The sequence below is a fragment of the Hyla sarda genome, chromosome 3, assembly GCF_029499605.1.
Source record: "Hyla sarda isolate aHylSar1 chromosome 3, aHylSar1.hap1, whole genome shotgun sequence".
Lineage (NCBI taxonomy): Eukaryota > Metazoa > Chordata > Amphibia > Anura > Hylidae > Hyla > Hyla sarda.
In genome coordinates, this window is record NC_079191.1 from 131,018,423 (window position 1) to 131,041,202 (window position 22,780).

General features: G+C 44.7%; 1 protein-coding gene across 2 annotated transcripts in view; it reads left to right on the forward strand.

Moving 5' to 3' along the window:
• The window catches only part of GFM1 (G elongation factor mitochondrial 1), a 36,207-nt gene extending 24,606 nt beyond the window's left edge, over positions 1–11,601 (forward strand). For both annotated transcript variants that reach the window (XM_056565038.1, XM_056565039.1), the window contains 5 exons: positions 193–355; positions 1,807–1,951; positions 7,320–7,480; positions 8,493–8,546; positions 11,014–11,601. In XM_056565038.1, the coding sequence (XP_056421013.1) occupies positions 193–355; positions 1,807–1,951; positions 7,320–7,480; positions 8,493–8,546; positions 11,014–11,145 (655 nt within the window). In that variant the 3' untranslated portion in view covers positions 11,146–11,601. The remainder of the gene's footprint in view (positions 1–192; positions 356–1,806; positions 1,952–7,319; positions 7,481–8,492; positions 8,547–11,013) is intronic.
• Positions 11,602–22,780: the final 11,179 nt, after the last annotated feature.

The window sequence follows — 22,780 nt, forward strand, 5'->3', positions numbered from 1 at the left end:
TTAGTATGCCAAGAGACGATCATCGTGTGCAGGGGAAACTATGTAGTAGTTGTGGGCTAATCCATGTGAATGTAGTTATCAGCTGAAATCCATCAGTCTTTTCTGTATCTCGATATATACATGTTTTATAATAAGTGATATATTGCTGCTGCTGAAGGTCTGTGATACAATGTTATTGTTGCATATTTTCAGGTTTGACTTCACTCATAAGAAGCAGTCTGGAGGGGCTGGCCAATATGGTAAAGTCATTGGGTGTATCGAGCCGCTGGAAGCTGAAAACTACACAAAATTGGAATTCGACGACCGAACTGTAGGAACAAATGTCCCCAAACAGTTTGTCCCTGCTGTGGAGAGGGTGAGCTACTGACCACTGTACATTAGAACCAGAGATCAACTTACTGGACACTTAAGAATCCACTAAGATCACTTTTAGAGATGAGCGAACTTACAGTAAATTCGATTCGTCACAAACTTCTCGACTCGGGAGTTGATGACTTATCCTGCATAAATTAGTTCGGCTTTCAGGTGTTCCCGTGGGCTGGAAAAGGTGGATACAGTCCTAGGAAAGAATCTCCTAGGACTGTATCCACCTTTTCCAGCCCACGGGAGCATCTGAAAGCTGAACTAATTTATGCAGGAAAAGTCATCAACTGCCGAGCTGAGAAGTTTGTGACGAATCGAATTTACTGTAAGTTCGCTCATCTCTAATCACTTTAGTGACCCAGTAATAATTAGAGTTGAGTGGACTTACAGTAAATGTGCTTGTAGCGAACCCCGCAGCTCGGCTGTTGATTACTTTAGTCTGCATAAATTAGTTCAGCTTTCCAAGGGCTCCAGTTGCCCGGAAAAGTCCGGGATGACAGTCTTAGGTCTCCTAGGTCTGTATCCACCTTTACCAAGCAACCGGAGCCCTTGGAAAGCTGAACTAATTTACGGAGACTAAAGTAATCAACAGCCGAGCTGCGGGGTTCACTACGAGCACATTTACTGTAAGTTCGCTCAACTCTTGTAGTAATGCCTTGATGGGCATCAGAATTTACCCTAATTATTGGACACTACTAGTAAATTTTATAACTGTGTTGGTTACCCAGCTCCTGGGTTCAACCAGTCTTTTTATACTTTTGAAGGATCTTTGTTCGAGCAGAACAATAGTAATGCCTTTCATAGGACCCACACACACACATGACGGGACTGATCTGTCAAAATGACAAACCCATGCCCCCGATGGACCCCTCATTCTTAGGGATCCTTCAGATTTTCATCTTGGTGTCCAGCATGCACTCTGCTATTTTGTGTGGTCTTCAAACTTCAAAGTGGTCTTCAAACTGCGGCCCTCCAGATGTTGCAAAACTACAATTCCCAGCATGCCCGGACAGCCGTTGGCTGTCCGGGCATGCTGGGAGTTGTAGTTTTGCAACATCTGGAGGGCCACAGTTTGAAGACCGCTGTCCTAACAGAACTTCCTAAGCCAGTGTTTCCCAACAGGGTGCCTCCAGCTGTTGCAAAACTACAACTCCCAGCATGCTGGGAGTTGTAGTTTTGCAACAGCTGGAGGCACCCTGGTTGGGAAACACTGTCCTAGGCAGATGTAAACAGGGACTGAGCTGCTGTATGAATGGGGTCAGATCTATGTTTAGCATTGAGGTATGTATTTGTCAACTCTTGTGGTTATGGGGGTTCTTCAGTCTTTACAAGGTGAACAACTTATGGGTTAATAAAGTATTCGCATAGTAAATTATTAGTATGGGGCCCTGTATGTCTCACAAAGAACATCAATTTGTACTGTCTTGTCTGTGTTTCTTAAAGGGTTTCCGTGATTCCTGTGAGAAAGGACCTCTGACTGGACACAAGATTTCTGGGATACGCTTTGTCCTGGAAGATGGTGCTCATCACATTGTGGATTCCAATGAAATCGCCTTCATCAGGGCAGGAGAAGGAGCCTTAAAACAAGGTAAATGGGTCATGTCACCCTTACTGGATGTGCTTGTATTTATTGTTGGGTCACATTCTCTTCTCATTGTTATGAGATACCAATGCTTTTTTTTTTCTTTAATTATTTGAGAGGAATTCAGACTAGTGAGTTAAATTAAAATTGTAATAAAAATAAAGGAGCTAGACACACAAAAATTACCGTATTTTTCGCCCTATAGGACGCACCGGCGTATAAGACGCACCCAATTTATAGGTGCAAAATCTAAAAAAATAAAGATTTTGAACCCAATAGTGGTCTTCAACCTGCGGACCTCCAGATGTTGCAAAACTACAACTCCCAGCATGTAGTTTTGCAACATCTGGAGGTCCGCAGATTGAAGACCACTGCATAGGAGGTAATACTCGCGTGTCCCCGCCGCTCCGGATCCGTCATCGCTGCCCTGGATGTCGCTCCATCGCTGTCGCCGTGTCCCCGTCGCTCTGGAATGTCTCTGCTGCCGGCCGGGTATCCTCGCTCTCCGTCGCCGCCATCACGTCGTTACGCACGCCGACGCACGTACGCGACGACGTGATGACGAGGAAGGAGAGCGCCGGCCATACAGGGGATCCCTGAACGGAGAAGACACCGAGGAGGCAGGTAAGGTCCCTCCCGGTGTCCTGTAAGCTCTAACCCGGCTATTCAGTCGGGCTGTTTGGGAAATTTCACCGTGGCGGTCCCGAACAGCCCGACTGAACAGCCGGGTTAGTGTCACTTTCCCTTCAGACGCGGCGGTCAGCTTTGATCGCCGCGTCTGAAGGGTTAATACAGGGCATCACCGCGATCGGTGATGTCCTGTATTAGCCGCGGGTCCCGGCCGTTGATGGCCGCAGGGACCGCCGCGATAGGGGTGAATTCGCCGTATAAGACGAACCGACTTTTTCCGCCCAGTTTAGGGGAAGAAAAAGTGCGTCTTGTATGGCGAAAAATACGGTTAGATGTACATGGTCAGGATTAGGTACTGAGTGATATATTTAAAAAAATGTTTTTTTGTTGGATCTGACTGGTACGCTTCTAAGTAAATTATACAGTTGCAACTGATGTTTAACATGTTACGAAACTAAGAGAAGCTTGTTTGCAGTATACAGTATTAGGGGTTCATATTCTAGTTATCTGCACTGGAGACACCCCTGCTGCACATCTTAAAGCTTGTAGAAGATGTACTCAGTCTTCTAGGCTTCTACCAACCATCCACCTCCATTTCTGCTTGGAGCTAATTGGTACGTATACATAGGAGAGCGAGCCTCCCGTTCATTACCCTCCCCCTTCCCGTTTACCCGCACTCAGACATTGCAGCATTGAGGGGTCCAGCACTGACTATTACAAAACAGAAGTCTAAGCCTTTAATTCTGTATATGACTTACTCTCTCATAACATTACAAGTTAGGTACCTGGAGACCATTGCTGGTGTAGGTAAACTTGTTTATATAAAAAACCTAAGGCCGGGTTCATACTACAGAATTTATGACTGGTATTTAGCTCATGAAATGTCAGTCGGAAATTGTGGTAATGGGTTTCTGCTGCACAGTGCACACTATGGAATTTCGTTCATTCCTCAGGCAGGATGTGCTCCTCAGATATTGTTGTCTGTGGGAGGAACAGCAATTTCTGTGCGGTCCTAGCTGAAATCAGTTGGTGTTGGCCGCACTTGGAATCTGTGACTGGAATTTTTGTGTCCAGAGATTCTCAGTGTGACCTGACTTAATATTGGAGCTTTACTTTAACCCCTTAACGACAATGGACGTAAATGGACGTCATGGTGACGTGGTACGTAGCGCACCATGACGTACATTTACGTGCTGCCATGATCACGAGCATCGGAGCGTCATGCCCGGCAGGTCCCGGCTGCTAATGGTGGACTTCCGCGATTGCACGGATGTCCGTCATTAGCCCCTCAGATGCCATGATCAATACAGATCACGGCATCTGCAGCAGTGCGGTACTTTGAATGGCTGATCGGATCGCCCGCAGCACTGCAAGGGGATCCGATCATCCAGCATGGCGACCGGAGGTCCCCTCACCTGGCTTCGGCCGTCTCCCGGGGTCTTCTGCTCTGGTCTGAGATCAGGCAGACCAGAGCAGAAGATCACTGATAATACTGTTCAGTGCTATGTCCTATACATAGCACTGAACAGTATTAGCAATCAACTAATTGCTATTAATAGTCCCCTATGGGGACATAAAAAGTGTAAAAAATAAATCAATAAAAAAGTTAAACGTCCGTTTATCCGATTTTTACCCCCAAAAAAGCATAAAAAAATAATTAATACACATATTTGGTATCGCTGCGTGCGTAAAAGTCTGAACTATTAAAATATATTGTTAATTATCCCGTATGATGAATGGCGTAAACTTATTTATTTATTTTTTTAAGTCCAAAATTGCTGCTTTTTTGTCACATTTTATTCCAAAAAAATGTATAAAAAATTAATAAAAAGTAAAACCTAAGCAAAAGTGGTACTGATAAAAACTACAGATCATGGCGCAAAAAATGAGCCCTCATTCCGCCCCATATATGGAAAAATTAGTTATAGGTGGTCAGAATAGGGCAATTTCAAACATACTAATTTTGTTAAAATGGTTTGAGTTTTTTTTTTTTTAAGCGGTACAATTATAGTAAAGCATATAACATGGGTATCATTTTAATCGTATTCACCAACAGAATAAAGAACACATCATTTTTACCGGAAAGTCTACAGTGTGAAAACAAAACCTTCCAAAATTTGCTAAATTGCGGTTTTCGTTTAAATTTTCCCACATAAATAATATTTGTTTGATTGCGACATACATTTTATGATATAATAAGTGATGTAATTACTAAATACAGTTGGTGATGAAAAAAAGAAGCCCTCATATGGGTCTGTGGAGGGAAATATAAGAGAGTTATGATTCTTAGAAGGCGAGGAGGAAAAAACTAAAATGCAAAAATAAAATGGGTCTGGTCCTTAAAGGGGTTATCCAGGAAAAAAAAATTTTTTATATATCAACTGGCTCCAGAAAGTTAAACAGATTTGTAAATTACTTCTAGTAAAAAATCTTAATCGTTTCAGTACTTATGAGCTTCTGAAGTTAAGGTTGTTCTTTTCTGTCTAAGTGCTCTCTGATGACACGTGTCTCGGGAAACGCCCAGTTTAGAAGAGGTTTGCTATGGGGATTTGCTTCTTAACTGGGCGGTTGCTGAGACACGTGTCATCAGAGAGCACTTAGACAGAAAAGAACAACCTTAACTTCAGAAGTTCATGAGTATTGAAAGGATTAAGATTTTTTAATAGAAGTAATTTACAAATCCGTTTAGCTTTCTGGAGCCAGTTGATATATAAAAAAAAAGTTTTTTAATCAACTGGCTCCAGAAAGTTAAACAGATTTGTAACTTACTTCTATATAAAAAAAATCTTAATCCTTCCAGTAGTTATCAGCTGCTGAAGATGAGTTGTTCTTTTCTGTCTCACCACAGTGCTCTGACACCTTTGCTTGTCTCAGGAACTGTCCAGAGTAGGTGCAAATCCCCATAGCAAACCTCTCCTGCTCTGGACAGTTCCTGAGACAAGCAGAGGTGTCAGCAGAGAGCACTCTTGTCAGAAAGAAAAGAACTACTTAACTTCAGCAGCTGATAACTACTGGAAGGATTAAGATTTTTTTAATAGAAGTCATTCACAGGTGCTGTGATCAATACAGATCGCGGCAGTGCGGCACTTATAATGGCTAATCTGATCGCCCGCGGCACTGCCAGGGGGATCATATCAGCCAAGATGGTGGACTGAGGTCCCCTCACCTGCCTTCGTCTGTCTCCCAGGGTCTTCTGCACTGATCTGCCTTCCAGCAGACCAAAGCAGAAGATCGCCAATGATACTGATCAGTGCTATGTCCTATGCGCAGCACTGAACTGTATTAACAATCAAATGATTGCTATAAATAGTTCCCTATAAGGAACTAAAAAAAAAAGTGTAAAATAAATGTTAAACATTTTTTTTTTTTAATGTGAAAAAGCCCCTCCCCCATAACGTTTTTAAATCATCGCTTTTCCCCATATTAATACAAAAAAGTATAAAAAATTATAAATAATAAACATTTGGTATTGTTGCCTGCATAAATGTCCGAACTATAAAAATATAATGTTAATGATCCCCTATGGCGAACGGCGTAAATGTGTTTGACAAAAAAGCTGAAATTTTTAACTTTTTTTTTTCAAAACTACTAAAAAAAATTTGATAAAAAGCGATCAAATAGTCCCGGAATGATCCCTCACACATCACTGAATATGGAAAAATAGGAAAGTTAGATGTGGTCAGAATAGGGCAATTTTAAACATACTGATTTTGTAAAACAAAGTTAGTTTTTTTTTTTTTAAAGCATTACAGTAATAGAACTGTATGTAACCATGGATATCATTTTAATCGTATTGACCCAGAGAATAAAGAAAACATGTCATTTTTACTGTAAAATGTACAGCGTAAAAAATGAACCCCCCCAAATTTGCTAAATTATGATTTTCGTTTAATTTTCCTTACACAAAAAAAAAATTTTTGGGTTTACCATACGTTTTATGATAAAATGAGTGATGCCATTGCAAAGTACAACTGACCATGCAAAAAACAAGCCCTCATATGGGTTTGGGAATGGAAATATATATGAGTTATGAATTTTAGAAGGTGAGGAGGAAAAAAACAAAAACGCAAAAATAAAATTGGCTGTGTCCTTAAAGGGGTACTCCGCACCCCTAGACATCTTATCCCTTATCCAAAGGATAGGGGATAAGATGTCAGATCGCCAGGTCCCGCTGCTGGGGACCCCCGGGATCTCTGCTGCAGCACCCACCTGTACGGCTTCCACCTCACACCGGGAAAGCTGTAGGCTTTGGATCCCGACCACAATGGCGGACGAGCGTGACGTCACAACTTCGCCCCGTGTGGCGTCTTGCCCTGCCCCTCAATGCAAGTCTATGGGAGGTCCGTCACGCCCCCTCCCATAGACTTGCATTGAGGGGCGGGGCGTGACGTCACACGGGGCGAAGTTGTGACGTCACGCTCGTCCGCCATTGTGGTCGGGATCCGAAGCCTCCAGCTTTCCCGGTGTGAGGTGGAAGCAGTCCAGGTGGGTGCTGCAGCCGAGATCCCGGGGGTCCCCAGCAGCGGGACCCCGGCGATCTGACATCTTATCCACTATCCTTTGGATCAGGGATAAGATGTCTAGGGGTGCGGAGTACCCCTTTAACCCCTTAAGGACCCAGACCATTTTCTCCTTAAAGTTGTATCCAATGTTTAGCTTAAAGGTTTGCATCATTTTTAGCCAAGTTTGTGGAACAAGTATTTTAAATTCTAGTGTTTGAAGCTGTGATTTTGTTTTATGCCAGCTCTGGAGCAAGCAACGGTTACCATTCTGGAACCAATAATGTCTGTCGAGGTTGTAGCACCCAATGAGTTCCAAGGGGCTGTGATTGCTGGCATTAACCGAAGACATGGAGTGATTGAAGGTCAAGACGGATCTGAGGAGTACTTCACGCTTTATGCAAATGTGAGTACAAATTACATTTTTTTTTTTTCTTCACACCTTTATTTGCCTTGAAGTCCTTGCTTATGGTCCCGGGACACACAGAGAAAAAGTCTTTATAGATTGCTGAATTGTATGTGCAGCATGAGACAAGATAGGAACAAAGAAACAGATGATATTTTTAATATATTCAGAATTTTTGATGTTTAGTGTTTTTGTTAATAGTTTGTTAAAGGGGATTTTCTCCATTTTGTAAAGTAATGGCATATAGCTAGGATATACCATCACTTTAGGATCTGTAGTGGTCCTACCTCCGGAGCCCACAACAATCCTGGAATGAAGGGACTGCAGGATCTTTAGTTTGGTCCTGGCCACCCAGCTCAGCAGGGACCTGTATGACCCAATAAAAAAAAAAAAATGAGGTTGTTGCGGGCGGGAGCTGCCAGCCACGCACTATACCTGCAGGTCCCGCTAATTCCCGCACCTCAGACCCGGCCTTTATTAATGTCCCACTTAGACTCCCGTCCCAATTGAGCTCACCTGGCGTCATGCTGGACTTCAAGTAGTAGGAGCCTTCCCTGGAGGACCTCTTCAGTACATATAACAGTATTTCCCAACCAGGGTGCTTCCAGCTATTGCAAAACTACAACTCCCAGCATGCCCGGACAGCCTTCGGCTGTCCGGACATGCTGGGAATTGTAGTTTTGCAACAGCTGGAGGTACCCTGGTTGGGAAACACTGACCTATAGAAATACAATATAAACAAAGTTTTACATAGCTGCCTTACTGCCCACCACACCGCACCATATACGGATTGCAGTGACACTTCTATTGTACCCGAGGATGCAGATTTTCAGATCAGGAGCGGTCTCATCCCAATGTCAGGCTGGCGGATTATCTGACCAGCATATGTGCGGTGTGGTGACCCAGTACATTTGGTGTGATTCCTGCTTTACGTTATAGGAGACTGGTTGGAGTGGTTAGTCTGTACCGTGCTCTGATAAGTGTTACATTGTTTTATTTCTTTATTATTTAGGTTCCTCTCAATGATATGTTTGGCTATGCAAGTGAGCTGCGATCCTGTACAGAGGTAAGTGTGCTGATGAGAACTAGTCATAGATTATTAGACCTTTCTCTACTGTGCTGTAGGGTGTCAGCAGGTAAAGTCAGTGTTTTTTAATAAACCATCCAGTGGTTGCAGGTTATAACCACTATATGGTATGGTCATAGAATGTTATCATTTATACTGGCAATCAGAGCTGTAGCTAGCTGCTTTTGCACCCGAGGCAAGCCCAGAAAATTCAGTAATTAAGTAGGAAGGTAGCTGGGGTGATAGTTGGGTAGGTAGGGGGGTTGGTTAGGTATGTGGGGGGTAGGCAGATGGGGGGGGGAGGGGGTAGATAGTTGGGGAGGGGGTAGGTAGGTGGGTTAGGTATAGAGGTGCAGCTCTGGGGTATAATACAGAATATAACTCCAGGATCAGTAATGTAATTACACATATGTGCATGTATGATATGTATGTGTGTGTGTGTGTGTATATGTATGACACATCACACATAGACATCATACACACATCTGCCGCTGCCCACCCTAAATCATACATTCACACACCATATGTACACACATCATGCATACATGTATCATACATACATACATCCCCCACTGCCTCCTCACACACAATACATATACACATACACACATCGTATATATACACATCATGCATACACATCATATATACATCCGCCAATGCCCCCCCACATATTACATACATACACACATATGATGCACACACACATCATACATACACCCGCCGCTGCCCCACATCATACATTACATACATATATACACATCATACATACACACATCATGCATACACACATATACACCAACCAACCACTCCTCCCCGCCCCCCCCTTCCGTCCTCGGCCTCCTCTCCTGTGTGGTCAGTCATGAGTGGAGATCTGAGGCGGCGCTCAGCCCCTCACAGCTAGGCCGCTCCTTCACAACAGGAACAGCTCAGGGGCTAGGAGCAGACGTGCGTGCGTGCGTGCCTGCACAGCGCACGTCTGCTCCCATAGTAATCACTTCAGTGCTGCCGTGGGGAGGGGTTCATAGTCAGGGGGTGGCCCTGATACCTGACACCTTTAGTCTTGCTTGAGGGGGAGCCTGTATGCGCCCACTGTACAGAGCCTGTAGCTGCGCCCTCATAGCAGCTACAGCTCTGTAGCTGACAGAAATGGCACTGTGTGGTCTTCTGCTGCAATGCCGGGGGTGGGACACCGGGCGGCCCTGATACCTGACATCTTGGTCTTGCTGGAGGGAGGGGGAAAGGGGGAGCTTGTCTGCGCCCACTGTACAGAGCCTGTAGTTGTGCCTTAGGCGACTTCCTCAATGGCCTCAAGGCGGCTACGGCTCTGCTGGCAATAACCAGGTATATATGGGCCAAAGAGAATTTTGTCAACATCTAGCTTCTCTGACCTCCCTATAAGCATACATGCTCAGACTGCACATTCTATTATTGAAAGGGATTTGGCCTCCATACAGCGGATTTTCCAGAAGAGGTAAGGGGACAAGGGACCAGATAGATGACAACAAAAAGTGAAAATATACAAAGTATATTGAACTTAGAAATTAGTATTTGAGCAAAGACCAGCTGCTGCCAGACACATTGACACAGGCTTATTTTTTGGAACTACAGAGGATTGGGCATTACAAAATCCAGCATGCTCAGTTTTTGTTTTCTGTAAAATCTGCTCCTGGGAGAAAGTTTAAAGACTTAAAAAAAAAAGTTTTTTCAGGACAAGAGTGACATTTCTGCATAGAAAAAAAACAAAAACATTACCGATAATAAAAACAACTATTGACATGTGGATCAGTTTTTGATGGCGTTGGGTCTTACTCCTGAGACCCCCTCCAATTGTGAGTTATTAGCCTGGGAAGCTGGAAGCAAAGACTTCTGCATAGAGGTCTTTGCCGAGAGCTTGGGGATTCTCTCAGCTGGCCCGGGGAACAAAGTGCAATGCCACCTGCTTCTTCTGCTAATAACTCTTACGAGTGATTTTACTTGTAGGGATTTGATCATCTAATACAGGGTTTTCCAACCAAGATGCCTCCAGCTGTTGCAGAGCTACAACACCCAACATGCCTGGACAGCCAAAGGCTTCCTGGGTATGCCAAGAGTTGTGGTTTTGCTACAGCTGGAGGCAAACCAGCTTTATTTTCTAGCAAATAGCGACCACTGCTTAGTCCTCACAGTGCCATTGCCTTGTTTCAATGTATAAGTTGTGTATATTGGGAGGGGGGAGCAGAACATGCAAATATTTCAGTGAATAGTACTGGATACGGAGCAATAGTACTAAGCCTTTAAATCTAAAATAGTCACTGCACACAGGCTGCCAGAACCCCTTTAATATAAATGGTATGTAATGCCTGTAAATTCAAAATGCAAAATACCCTCCACACCAAATGATTACAGTACATACTGCCACACCAAATGATTACAGTACATACTGCATATATAGTATTTAACCTTGTTCAATTTTTTTTTTTTTTTTAAGGGAAAGGGTGAATACACAATGGAGTACCTCAAGTACCAGCCTTGCTCACCCAGTACCCAGGAAGAATTGGTCAACAAATATCTGGAAGCTACAGGCCAACTTCCAGTGAAGAAGGGAAAGTACAAGAGCTGACCTCCTTTCTTCGAATCCTCTTAATAGACACTTGAGCCGTCCTGCTCAGATTTTTATTCTGTGTAAAGATTCTCATTTACTATATTTATACTGTGTCCACATGTACGTTTTGGCCCTTTCTGGGGTGTGGTACGGCAGACAATGAAGATTCAGAAGTGGTTTTTGTGAAACCCTTGGACATTGAGGTTCTGTCACCTGCAAATCCAGAGAGGAGCTGATACAGGAGGAAGATGCAATGATCAGTATTGTGAATCGGAAGGGACTTCATTTTATATTTTCAGAATGGTCATCTGACTACTAACTGTGTCGAACCTCATGGCTGGATTGTTATCTAAATGGCCATTTGTGCAGAGGGGTTTGTGTCACCATCTCTAAAGCTTACTGTTTCTATGGGTGTGTGAAGCTCTTCTACATTCTAACAGATGTCCACCAGGGAATAAATAAGCTATACATGTGTTTCTTAGTCATGATGACTTTAACATTTTAAGAGTGCTGTCTAGAGCTACATTCCTTGTCTTAAAGGGGTACTCCACTGGCCAGCGTTCGGAAGTAAATGTTCCGAACACTGTTTTCACGCTGTGGGGGATCGGCCACGCCCCATTCCATTGACTTGCATTGAAGGGGTGTGGCCATGACTTCACGCGGGGGCGTGGCCGACATTCCCCTACCACCAGCGCAAAAACAGCGTTCGGAACATTTACTTCCGAACGCTGGCCAGTGGAGTACCCCTTTAAAGTCTATTTACCATTCACCTTCTGATTCTCAGTCTGACCAGACACTGTATATGTATGTCCCCACAGGTTTTTTATAAATGACTGTATTCATGGTCCAGCTTACAGTCCCTTGGAGAGTCTCAGCAGTTAGCAAATCATTGTGTTGTGTAAGCACTTCATCTTATCCTGAGTGTTCTTGCGTCCTAGTTGTGGCTTTCAGCCCTGTCTCATGTTTATTTCATATGGGCGAGCCTCTAGTTTCAATGCATTTGGAATACTGATTACTTATGAGTGACCTAACCCAGGAAATATGTCCATGCTAAGTGTGTTCCCTTATTTTACAAGTGTGTGTCAGTGAGGCCACAAGATGGGTGTTACTCAAACTACTTGAGAACTCCTTGTTTTCCACTTTTTAAGGGCAACCACATTTTTTATTTTTTTTTATTTTATTTGTTAGGCTTTTACTTTGTGGTCAGGCCAAGTGCTGATAGCTGTTGGATGTAGTCATCTGTCTTATCATTCTCCACCGCTCACAATGTAAGTTAATAGCAGAGTAAGGTTGCTCTTGTTGTCCATAATTTGTGCCCTTTCCTAATGGATCTTTGGTGGCCAGCTCCTACATTTCCCTTCGTCCCAGCCCTAGTGCACTTTGCCTCCATCCAATTTTTAGAAGATTAATTTCACAAATGTATTGTGAAGTTAAGACCTTTGGCTTGAATCCATTATGTCAGTTGATGTGTAGCTTTTAGTGAACATGGTGGATGATTTAGGAGTAGAAACGTAGTGTTTTTTTTTTTTTATTTGCTTGACAGGCTTAGTAGTGGAAGCCGTCTTACAGACGGAGTCAATTACTAAGCCGGGCTTAGCGTTAGCCACAAAAACATCTACCGCTTACCCCCAATTGTTATCCCGGTCCCCCTACGCCACAGGGGTGCTGGGAGGAGCCGGTACCAACATGCCCGGAGCATCAAAAATGGCGCTCCTGGGCCTAGGCGGTAACAGGCTTATTTAGGCTGGGGAGGGCCAGTAACAATGGTAATGTCAGGCCGTTGCTTCTTGGTTGGTATTTGGCTGAGAATAAAAATAGAGGAACCCTATGCTTTATTTTTTTTGCATAAATCAATATATAAAAAATAAAAAAACATAGGGTTCTTCCTATTTTTATTTTCAGCCAAATACCAACCAAGCAGCAACAGCCTGACCTTACCAGGGTGGGCGAGGACCATTGTTACTGGCCCTTCCCAGCCTAAATAACGCCAGCCTGTTACTGCCTAGGCCCAGGAGCGCTCTTCCCGGCACCCCTGTGGTGGTGGGTACCGGGGTAATAATTGGGGGTTAGCGCTAGCTGTTTTTGTGGCTAACGCTAAGCCTAGCTTAGTGATGGAATCTGGCTATTAGACAGCTTCCACTACTAAGTCTGTCAAGTAAATAAAATAAATAAGCCCCCATTTTATTAACATCAAACAGAAAGAAAAAAAAAAAAGGTTGGTTCTCGACGCAGTCCACAGGATACACGGATCTGAAATGAGAAAAATAGGCTAATACATTTGTCACTTTTCTTGGGCAAATATACACCACCTCGGAGGACACGTATCAAAGTGTCAGAAAGCATCGGAGAATGTGAAACTTGTGTTCCCCTTTGCATTTTGGAAACATAACTATTTTGGGATAGTTAGGTCTACTAATAATGTGGATTGCAGCGGGTCTCTGGAGAATGACCCAGTGCGATACTGGGTCATTCTCCAGAGACCCGCTGCAATCCACATTTATTAACTGTAAAAGCCTGCGGCACATGCAGCTACACTATGCTCCCGGTGGGGAATACTGTATACACTGCTCATTCATAATCCCCACCGCCGGTAGACGGGAGCTCTGATTGGTTAAAAGCTATTCACCGATCAGAGCTCCCGGCGGGGATTATAAATTATGAGAGCTGTATACAGGAGCCTGCGGGCAGCGCAGTGGAGCCGCTGGCTTGTACAGATAAATGCGGATCGCAGCGGGTCTCTGGAGAATGACCTGCTGCGATCTGTCCCTCAGCCCCTGTACTATAGCCCCCATCATGGACGGAGTCTGTCCTATGATGGGAATAATTGTTTACCGCCGTGCTGAGGGATGGCATCCCCCCCCCCCCCCCCCGTCTGCGGGGCATTTAGGACTACTACTCCCATCATGGACAGAATCCATCCATGATGGGAGTTATAATCTAGGGGCTGAGGTGCAGATCGCAGCAGGTCATTCTGTTGAAACCCACTGCGATCCGCATTTATTAAGTTAACAAGCCGGCGGCACATGCTGCTACACTGCACTCCCCGCTGGTTCCTGTATACACAGTCATAATTAATAATCCCCGCCCGGGAGACGAGAGCTCTGATTGGTGAAAATCAGGAGAATGAATGGTGAGATCTGCCCCCTCAGCCCCTGTACTAGAACTCCCATCATGGATGGAGTCTATCCATGATGGGAGTAGTAGTCCTAAAAGTTCTGCAGCCAGGGGATGTGCAAAGGCCATCCCTCAGCGCTGCGGTACTACAACTACTCCCATCATGGGACAGACTGCCCATGATGGGAGTTATAGTCCAGGGGCTGAGGGGCAGATCGCACCGGGTCATAACATTTTTTCCAATGTGTCGTTTTTATAATTGAATTTTCAGGCTTAGTAGAAGCTGTCTTATAGACTGAATCCCTTACTAAGGCGGGGCTTAGCGTTAGCCCCAAAATCAGTTAGCGCTAACCCCCAATTATTGCTCCCCAGTACCCCCCACCCCAGGGGTGGCAGGAAGAGCCGGTTCCAACAGGCCTCCTGGGCCTAGGTGGTAACAGGCTGGTGTTATTTAGGCTGGGGATGGCCAGTAACATTGGTCCTCACCCACCCTGGTAACGTCAGGCTTTTGCTGCTTGGTTGGTATCTGGCTGATACTAAAAATAGGGGAAACCCTATGAGGGTTTTTTTTTTTTATAAATAAAATGTGTGTGGTTCCTCCAGTTTTTCAGTTCCCTTCAGGAGTGCCCTTTGTAAATGAGCTGTTTAGTTGTACAACAGCTCCCCCTAGTGTCCTAAACATGGTACTGCATAGCATCTTTTGTGCGTGGCAGGACAGACACTAGGGGGAGCTATTGTACACAAGTACAGCTTCCGGAAGTGAAGCATGCAGGAGGGCACAGCTGCGGGAGCTCGGGACAGGCAAGGGACATCGGGGAAGGGGGACAGGACACTGGGGACACTTAGCAGGGCAGTGTGTGTCCTGATCCCCGTGATCAACAACACCACCACCCCCCCATACCCCCCCCACCCTTAGATCATGTGATCTGCTGTGTCGCTGATTTTCAACTGAAGGAAAGGATTATGGCCAAATCTCGCTCTCTACGGAACTTTGATTTTGATGGTGCTCCTATCCAGCTGTTTCAGGATCTTTCCTGGATAACTCTTCGCAAGCGGAGGATGCTTCAACCTATCCTGGCTTCCCTGCACACCGCCCAGGTGCCTTATCGCCAGTCCTTCCCATTTGCACTACAGGCATCACGAGATGGACGCTCTGCAGTCTTACGATCTTTTGTTGACCTGCCTGAGTTTTGGACCTCACGGACTGGGGGTCGGCTCCTCCACCCCCACTTCCTCCTGTGTGGCAGGCAGTCCAGGGGAAGCGCCATAGAGCTGGCTGGGGTTCTGGTGCCTCGGGCTAGAGTGGTTCCAGACCTGACCCTCCCTGAGCTCCTTTCTGGGACTGTTACCTAGGGTCTTCTTTTGACTTGTGGGATTTCTGACCTGTATTAGCCTCCCTTGTTGTCCTGTCTTTGTTTTACTTACCTCTCATTGTTTAGCTTTGTATTTTTGATATCATTATAGTTGTGGCAAGAGGGCTCTGATTTGGCCTGGCCTCGGGGTGGGACTCCTGTCTCTTAGGGATAGTCTCCCTTGGTGCGTACTTTCATCTTCCTCCCCCCCCCCCTTGAGGCCTCGACAAATATTGTAATGCTGCAGTTCAATTTTTTTCTACTGTTCTGCATTTGTGTGGCCTCCTCTCTGGCCCCCGGGCCATTGGTTCCTCCATGGTTTTGTCTTCTTGTCGGTCTTGTCCTTGTTTGTCTGTCCCTCGTCCCCTCTTCTTCCTTGCAGTCCTGCCTGTGTTTCTCTTTGGTCCGGATGGCTGTCGCTGGAGCTCCTTAGAGTTTCCTCTTCCTCCTGGATACCCCTAGTTCTCCCTCATGGTCTGAGAGAGTACACTGCCTTATTGCACCTCCACTATTTCCTGCCCTGCTATGGCTAAGTGTGTCTCCTTGAACGTCATGGGCCTCAATTCCCCACTTAAGCAGCGCTTGCTGCAGAGAGAGTTGGTCGCCTTGAAGGCTGATTATAGTCTTCCTCCAGGAGACACACTGACAAATCGAGCTCTTTCCTCTTTCTACACCATCTACCCTCAGGTTCACTTCGCTTCTACTGATCGGAAAGTGGCGGGGGTGGCTATCTTGATATCTAGGTCCTGCCCCCTCCAGGTTTCTTCTTCCTATGCAGACCCCCTGGGTAGGTTTGTTATTGTTCATGGGACCTTGGGGGGTAAGCAGCTCCTCCTCTGTAATATCTATGCTCCCAACACTTCCCAGATTCCTTTCCTGCGACAGGTCTTTTCTCACTTGCATAGCTTCTCCCCTTTCTGTGTTCCTTTACTTTTTACTCACATCCTTATAGACTATTTTACTCACATAGACTATTTTTTCGGTAACTTTCCTATGGTCCGCATGCTCTCTTTTGCTTCTCTTGAACCTGGTCTGACCATGGCCCTGTCCTGCTGACTTTCCCTCCCTTTACTATGTTTACACGCCGTGGACACTGGCGTCTCAACGACTCTCTACTTAAGACTCCCTCTTCCCGGGACTCGATCCAGTCAGATATCACTAATTATTTTGCCAAGAATGAGGGCTCTGTGTCCTCCCCGGCAGTCCTGTGGGAAGCCCATAAGGCAGTTGTCCGGGGTCATTGCATTGCCTTGGGCTCTAGATTAAAACGTGATGCTCTGGCTCGCTCCCAGGAACTCAGGGCCCAGATAACAAGCTTTGAATCTGTTCTTCTGTCTTCACCTACCTCGGTGTTGAGGTGCCTGATTGCGGCTCTCCATAAGGTTGAACACCAATTGCTCTATGCCAAGCAACGCTTTTACGAGAAGGGCAACAAGGCCCATACTATGTTAGCTCGACACCTTCGGGAGCGTGCTGCTGCTCAGGCTCCCTCTGCACTGAAGGACTCTTCTGATACTCTATTATACCACCCTGACTATCTCCAAACTTTTTTTCGACTATTACTCTCGGCTCTACTCCCTTCCTTCACATCTTCCCTTGGAACCTGGTGAACGGTCTGCTATGTTGGACTCTTCTCTCTAGGTGCAGCCTTCCGACTCTCTGCATCTGATCGAGAGTCGCTGAATGCTCCGGTCTCCCTTGAGGAGCTCTCAGAAGTTCTGAAATCTCTCCAGGCCCTGATGGCTTCACCTACCTGTATTATAAGACCTATTCTGCTTCCCCGGCTGGTCCCTTTATTTAACTCCTTCTTGGGAGGGGAGGTCATTTCACAATCTTTCCTTCATTCCCTGATTACTTTGATCCCTAAGCCTGGTACGGATCCTCATGACTGCGCTAGTTATAGACCCTTCTCAACTCTGATTTGAAGTTGTTCTAACATTTTGGCTAATCTCCTTTGTTGCTTTATGCCATCCCTTGTCCATAAGGATCAAGTGGGTTTTATCCCAGGTCAGCAGGGAGGTGACAATACCAGAAGGGTTGTAGCCTTCATTGACGTGGTCAATAGACTGTTCTAAGTAGCTTTAGTTTTGAGCTTAGATGCGGAAAAGGCCTTTGATAGACTAGGCTGGCCTTTCCCGTTTGCTACCCTTCAGAAATTTGGTATTTCTGGCAAATCTGCGCTGAGGGGCCTTTACTCTTCTCCTACTGCTTCTCTTAAATTGCCTCACTCCTCCTCACCCTCCTTTGCCTTGTCAAACGGTACTAGGCAGGGGTGTCCATTGTCTCCCTTGATCTTTGCCTTGTGCATTGAGCTCCTTGCAGCCCTGATCCGGGGTGACCCAGACATCACTGGTGTCTCACTACATGGTAGGGATTTTAAGATTTGTCTCTTTGCTGATGATATTCTATTAACCCTTACTAATCCTCTCATCTCATTGCCCTCTTTATATAAATTGCTTCATGAATACGGCAGTTTCTGGCTATAACCTTTCAAAGTCTGAGGCTATGCCTCTCAACCACCCAGTCTTCTCTCCTGCAAACTAAATTTTCATTTCATTCGTCTCCCTCTTCTATCACCTACCTTGGTGTATCACTAATCCCTAGCTACTCCTCCTTATATGCTGCTAATTTTCCCTGCCTTTTTAGTGACCTGCAGACCCTCATAGACCAGTGGAGAGCCCAATATATTTCCTTTTTTGGCTGCATCACGGCGGTCAAGATGACCATCCTCCCTAAGCTACTATATTTTTTCGTGACGTTGCCAGTGCAAGTCCCCTTAGCTGTGTTGCGTTCCTTCCAGTCAGCTATTCTCCGTTTCATTTGGGACACTAAACGACACCGCCTTCCAATGTCGGTAAATTTAGCTGGACGATCCTGTGGGGGGCTGGGTGTTCCTGATGTGACTAAATACTATTGGGTGGCCCATCTTTGCCATCTAACGGCATGGTCTACTTACCATGCCTACAGTAAGTGGATGGAGTTAGAGAAGGTCTGGTTGGCTCCTATCCATCCTAATTCCCTCCTATGGTCGGTTCTGCTCTTGTCTCCAGATTGTTCTTTGCTGGGCCCTATGTCATTCTCCCGTTGTGTGGACCTACTGTTTTCGGTACTTTGGTCTTCTTTCTCTCCTTTACAATCCTTTTTGCATCATCCTGCCTTTCCTCCTGGGATGTCCTCTGAGGAAGCCCACTACATGCAGCTTAGGAGTTACTTCTCCTCTAGACAAAACTCCCTGATGGTTTCCCTTCCTACGGGCTTTGAGAGGTTGTGTACGGGTGGTCCTCAGACGAGGGGACTACTTTCCAGCATATACTCTTTCCTATTATCCCCTCTGGATGGCTCCCCTCCCTCCCATAGGTATAGGAGTCATTGGGAGTAAGCTCTTAACACCTCTCTCTATTCCCCAATGGCGGTTAATATGGGCACGGGCCTCGAAAGCTTCCATTTGTACGACTTACAAGGAGACACAGTTTAAGATGCTCATGGGGTGTTATCATACCCCGGCTCTACTTAATAGACTGAACCCCACTATCCTTCTGCAATGCTGGCATTGTGGGTTTGGGTACCGTTTTTCACATCTTTTGGTCCTGTTCCTTGATAGCTCCCTATTGGATTTTAATACAGTGATTAATCCGTATAGACTTAAAGGGCCACGGTTCCTTTGGATCCTATGGTCTTCCTCATACATTTATCTTCTAGGGTCTTGGCCAAGAAACCATTCAAGCTCTTTTTACATATAGTTCTTGCGGCCAAAACTTACTGCTAAGCATTGGAAGCTGACTTTGCCCCCGTCAGAAAGTGACCTTGTAGCTAGGATACATGAGATCCGCTCCCTAGGATATCTTACTGCCTCCCTGAATAATACCATTCAGTCATTCTGGTCCATTTGGGACCCCTGGAATAGATTTATGGAAACCTTATTCCCTATTATTTTATTTTATTTTATTTATTTTTTAACTTACACTTTTCTTCTCTCTCTCCCCTATTCTTTTTCTCTCCTAGCTATTCTTTCTTCTCTCTCCTGTACTGGACTGTTCCCTCGTGCCCCCCCCCCCCCCCCTGTTTATCCCCTATTTGTGTCTTGACCCTTGGTCCACTCCCCTCCCCCTTCTCTCCCTCAATTTCTATAGTTTTATTGTGCTTCTCTATTGCAACCTTAAGGTTTGTTTATCCATTTATTCTCATGTGGTCATGGGGCTCATTCCCCATTCATGGATATTTTGTTCTGTTTTTCCTTGTTATCACAAAACTTCAATAAAAATTTACAGTTTAAAAAAAATTGCAGAATCTATGGAGCAAAATTTACCACTATCATTAAGTAAAATATGTCATGAAAAAACAAAATCTCAGAATCACTTTGATAATTTTACGTGTCCCGAAGTTATTACAACATAAAAGTAGGACAGGTCAAATAAAAAAATAAAAATAAATGGGCCTTTGTCCTTTAAAGCCAAAATTGGCCTGATCCTGTAGGGGTTAGTATAGACATCAACCTATTTGGATAAGCCTCCTTTGCCAGGCTGTCCAGCCCTAGAAATTTTGGTAATGGCAATACTAGGCCAAGTCTGAAGATACCAGCAGACATAAAAGTACAATCTACCAAACCCACTTTTTACCCTTTTTTAGGCCACTTTCATATGGCAGTATTTGGGTCAGTTTTCAAAAGACAAAAACAGGAGGGGGTCTAAAACTTTAAATATGTGCTAATCTTTCCATTTTTTGTGTCAGTTCCTCTCCTGGTTTTTACTTAATACTGTGTAGCATAAGGATGTATGTTCACAGCAAACTGAATCTGGACCATCTATTTTTATCATCTATAAAAAATATATATTTATTTATTTTGGGAGGGGTTGGGGATAGGAATCTTAGGCTTGCATTTCTTTTTTCTGGGCAGGAAACTATCACAGTTAGGTTGCATCATACATTGCATTTGTTACCTGTTTGTACTTTTGGCTGAGGAATCATTTCTTGGTGCCCCCAGTATCCTGCTTCCAGCCTCTGGTGCACACAGGATACCTGAGGCAGTGGGGGAGCGCTGGAGGTAAGTAAAGGTTGGTTATTTGATAGCTGACAGAATGGCCATTAACATAGGGAGAATGCACAGACTATTTTACATATTTAAACGTCTTTATTTAAAATAGTACACACTTCAATGTTGAGATTTTACATAATTAAAAGAATCTGCCCAAAAAAATGTTAATGTAATATAAACAGGTTCTCTAACATACATGCCAGTCTATAGGTATTGTACATTCAGAAATTTTTATATACGTTTCACGTAGCCTAAATACATAGAAATGCTGGTAATACGTTCAGTTTATTGGCAATACAGGAAACCCAATTACTTAAGATCAGATGCAGTTTGTTTCCTAATTTCTTACTAGGCTATACAGCTTTGGGCATCACTCTGCAGTAAGACCTTCATGGGCACATATACCTGCATAGCTATGCCAAGTTCAAACAATACTCACTGGGCACAAGCACTGAGGAAGTAAATGCATTGGGCAAATGGTCATGTGCATCCCAAGAGATTGTGTTGCTGTCTATATTTCTGGATTAACATTTTTCATGCAGAATTAGCTTGTGTTGCTTATTTGTTCCCATTTTCTGATCTATTCTGGTCTGGTGCTCCCAAAATTACCCTGGATCACTGAACGGAAATTAGTATTACTGATGTATGGAATTGCTGGTACATGTTGGCCAGAGTGTCGGAGGAAACAAATCCATCCTGCTAGGAGCTTGACATATAGGGGGGAGATTTATCAAAACCTGTCCAGAGGAAAGGTTGCCGAGTTGCCCATAGCAACCAGATCGCTTCTTTCATTTTTGAAAAAGTCTCTGAAAAATGAACGCAATCTGGTTGCTATGGGCAACTCAGCAACTTTTCCTCTGGACAGGTTTTGATAAATCTTCCCCATAATCCCATTGAATTCAACAGGACTCCCAAGGAAATTTCGACGTGTGAACATGGCCTTAGGATCTAGCACACAAGTTCCTACAAATGATCATTCCCTGATACTCTGCCTGTGTAAGAAGGCCCAGATGGGCTAGCCATTGCTCCTAACAGTTATTTTGGAGCTGCACTGAGCAAACAATTTTCTTTAAAGGGGTACTCCGCTTGCCAGCGTGGAACTAAATGTTCAGAGTGCTGTTTTCAAGCTGCAGGGTAGGCCACGCCCCCTTATGCCATCACAGCCACCCCCTCAATGAAAGTCTATGGGAGGGGGCATGACAGCTGTCACGCCCCCTCCCATAGACTTGCATTGACGGGGCGTGGTCATGATGTCACAAGGTGGCGTGGCTGGCCCCCGCAGCACGAAAACAGCACTCTGAACATTTAGCTCCATGCTGGCCAGTGGAGTACCCCTTTAAGTCCCTCTGATCCAAATCCAGGAGTGGATCCATAACAGGTACAAGTCTTTATAGGTTTCTTGTTTTGGTTCCACTCCTGGTTTTGGAAAATTTTGATCGATATATTACCATACAAAAGCTGTCTACTATTACATGTTAAGATGGGTTGTGGCGAAAGCAGCAAGCAAAAAAAAGGCAACTATTGTGGTAAACGCTTCCTTTGAAATTATGGTGATGAAGACCTTGAAAGATTACCTCCCCTATTATTATACTTTAAAACATCTTATTTCTATAAATCTCATTGGCACTGCCATACTATAGTTGTGTAAGAGACCTAAATAAAAAAGATCTCTCTATATTCTTCTAATCTGTATACATCTCAATTTATTTACACTTTTCATAAACATGCCCAGTCTGCTTGCTTAAAGATAAAGCCTGTACTTACTTCCCCTGCTCCCACGCAGCCTCTATCATTGCAGGTCCAGTGCCTGCCACACTCCACTTCAAGAGTGGTCAACACATCACATTGCCAATCACTGGCTGAGGCGGGACACCACAGCAGCGGGAAATGGAGCACAGCAGAGACCAAGCCCTGCGCGATAACCGAGGCTGTAGGGGGAACACAGGAGGTAAGTATAGGCTTTTTTTTCACTTTTAGCAGGCTGTTGTGTGGCATTTTATAAAAATATATATTTTTTTTTATTTTTTTTGCCAGGCAACCCCTCTAATGTCTACCTGCAGCAAGGTGTATGACATAGATGTTTCTAAAAGAGAACATCAGTAATATGAGATTTGATGCAAAATGCTGGACAGTAAAATTACAGTGACATATGTGG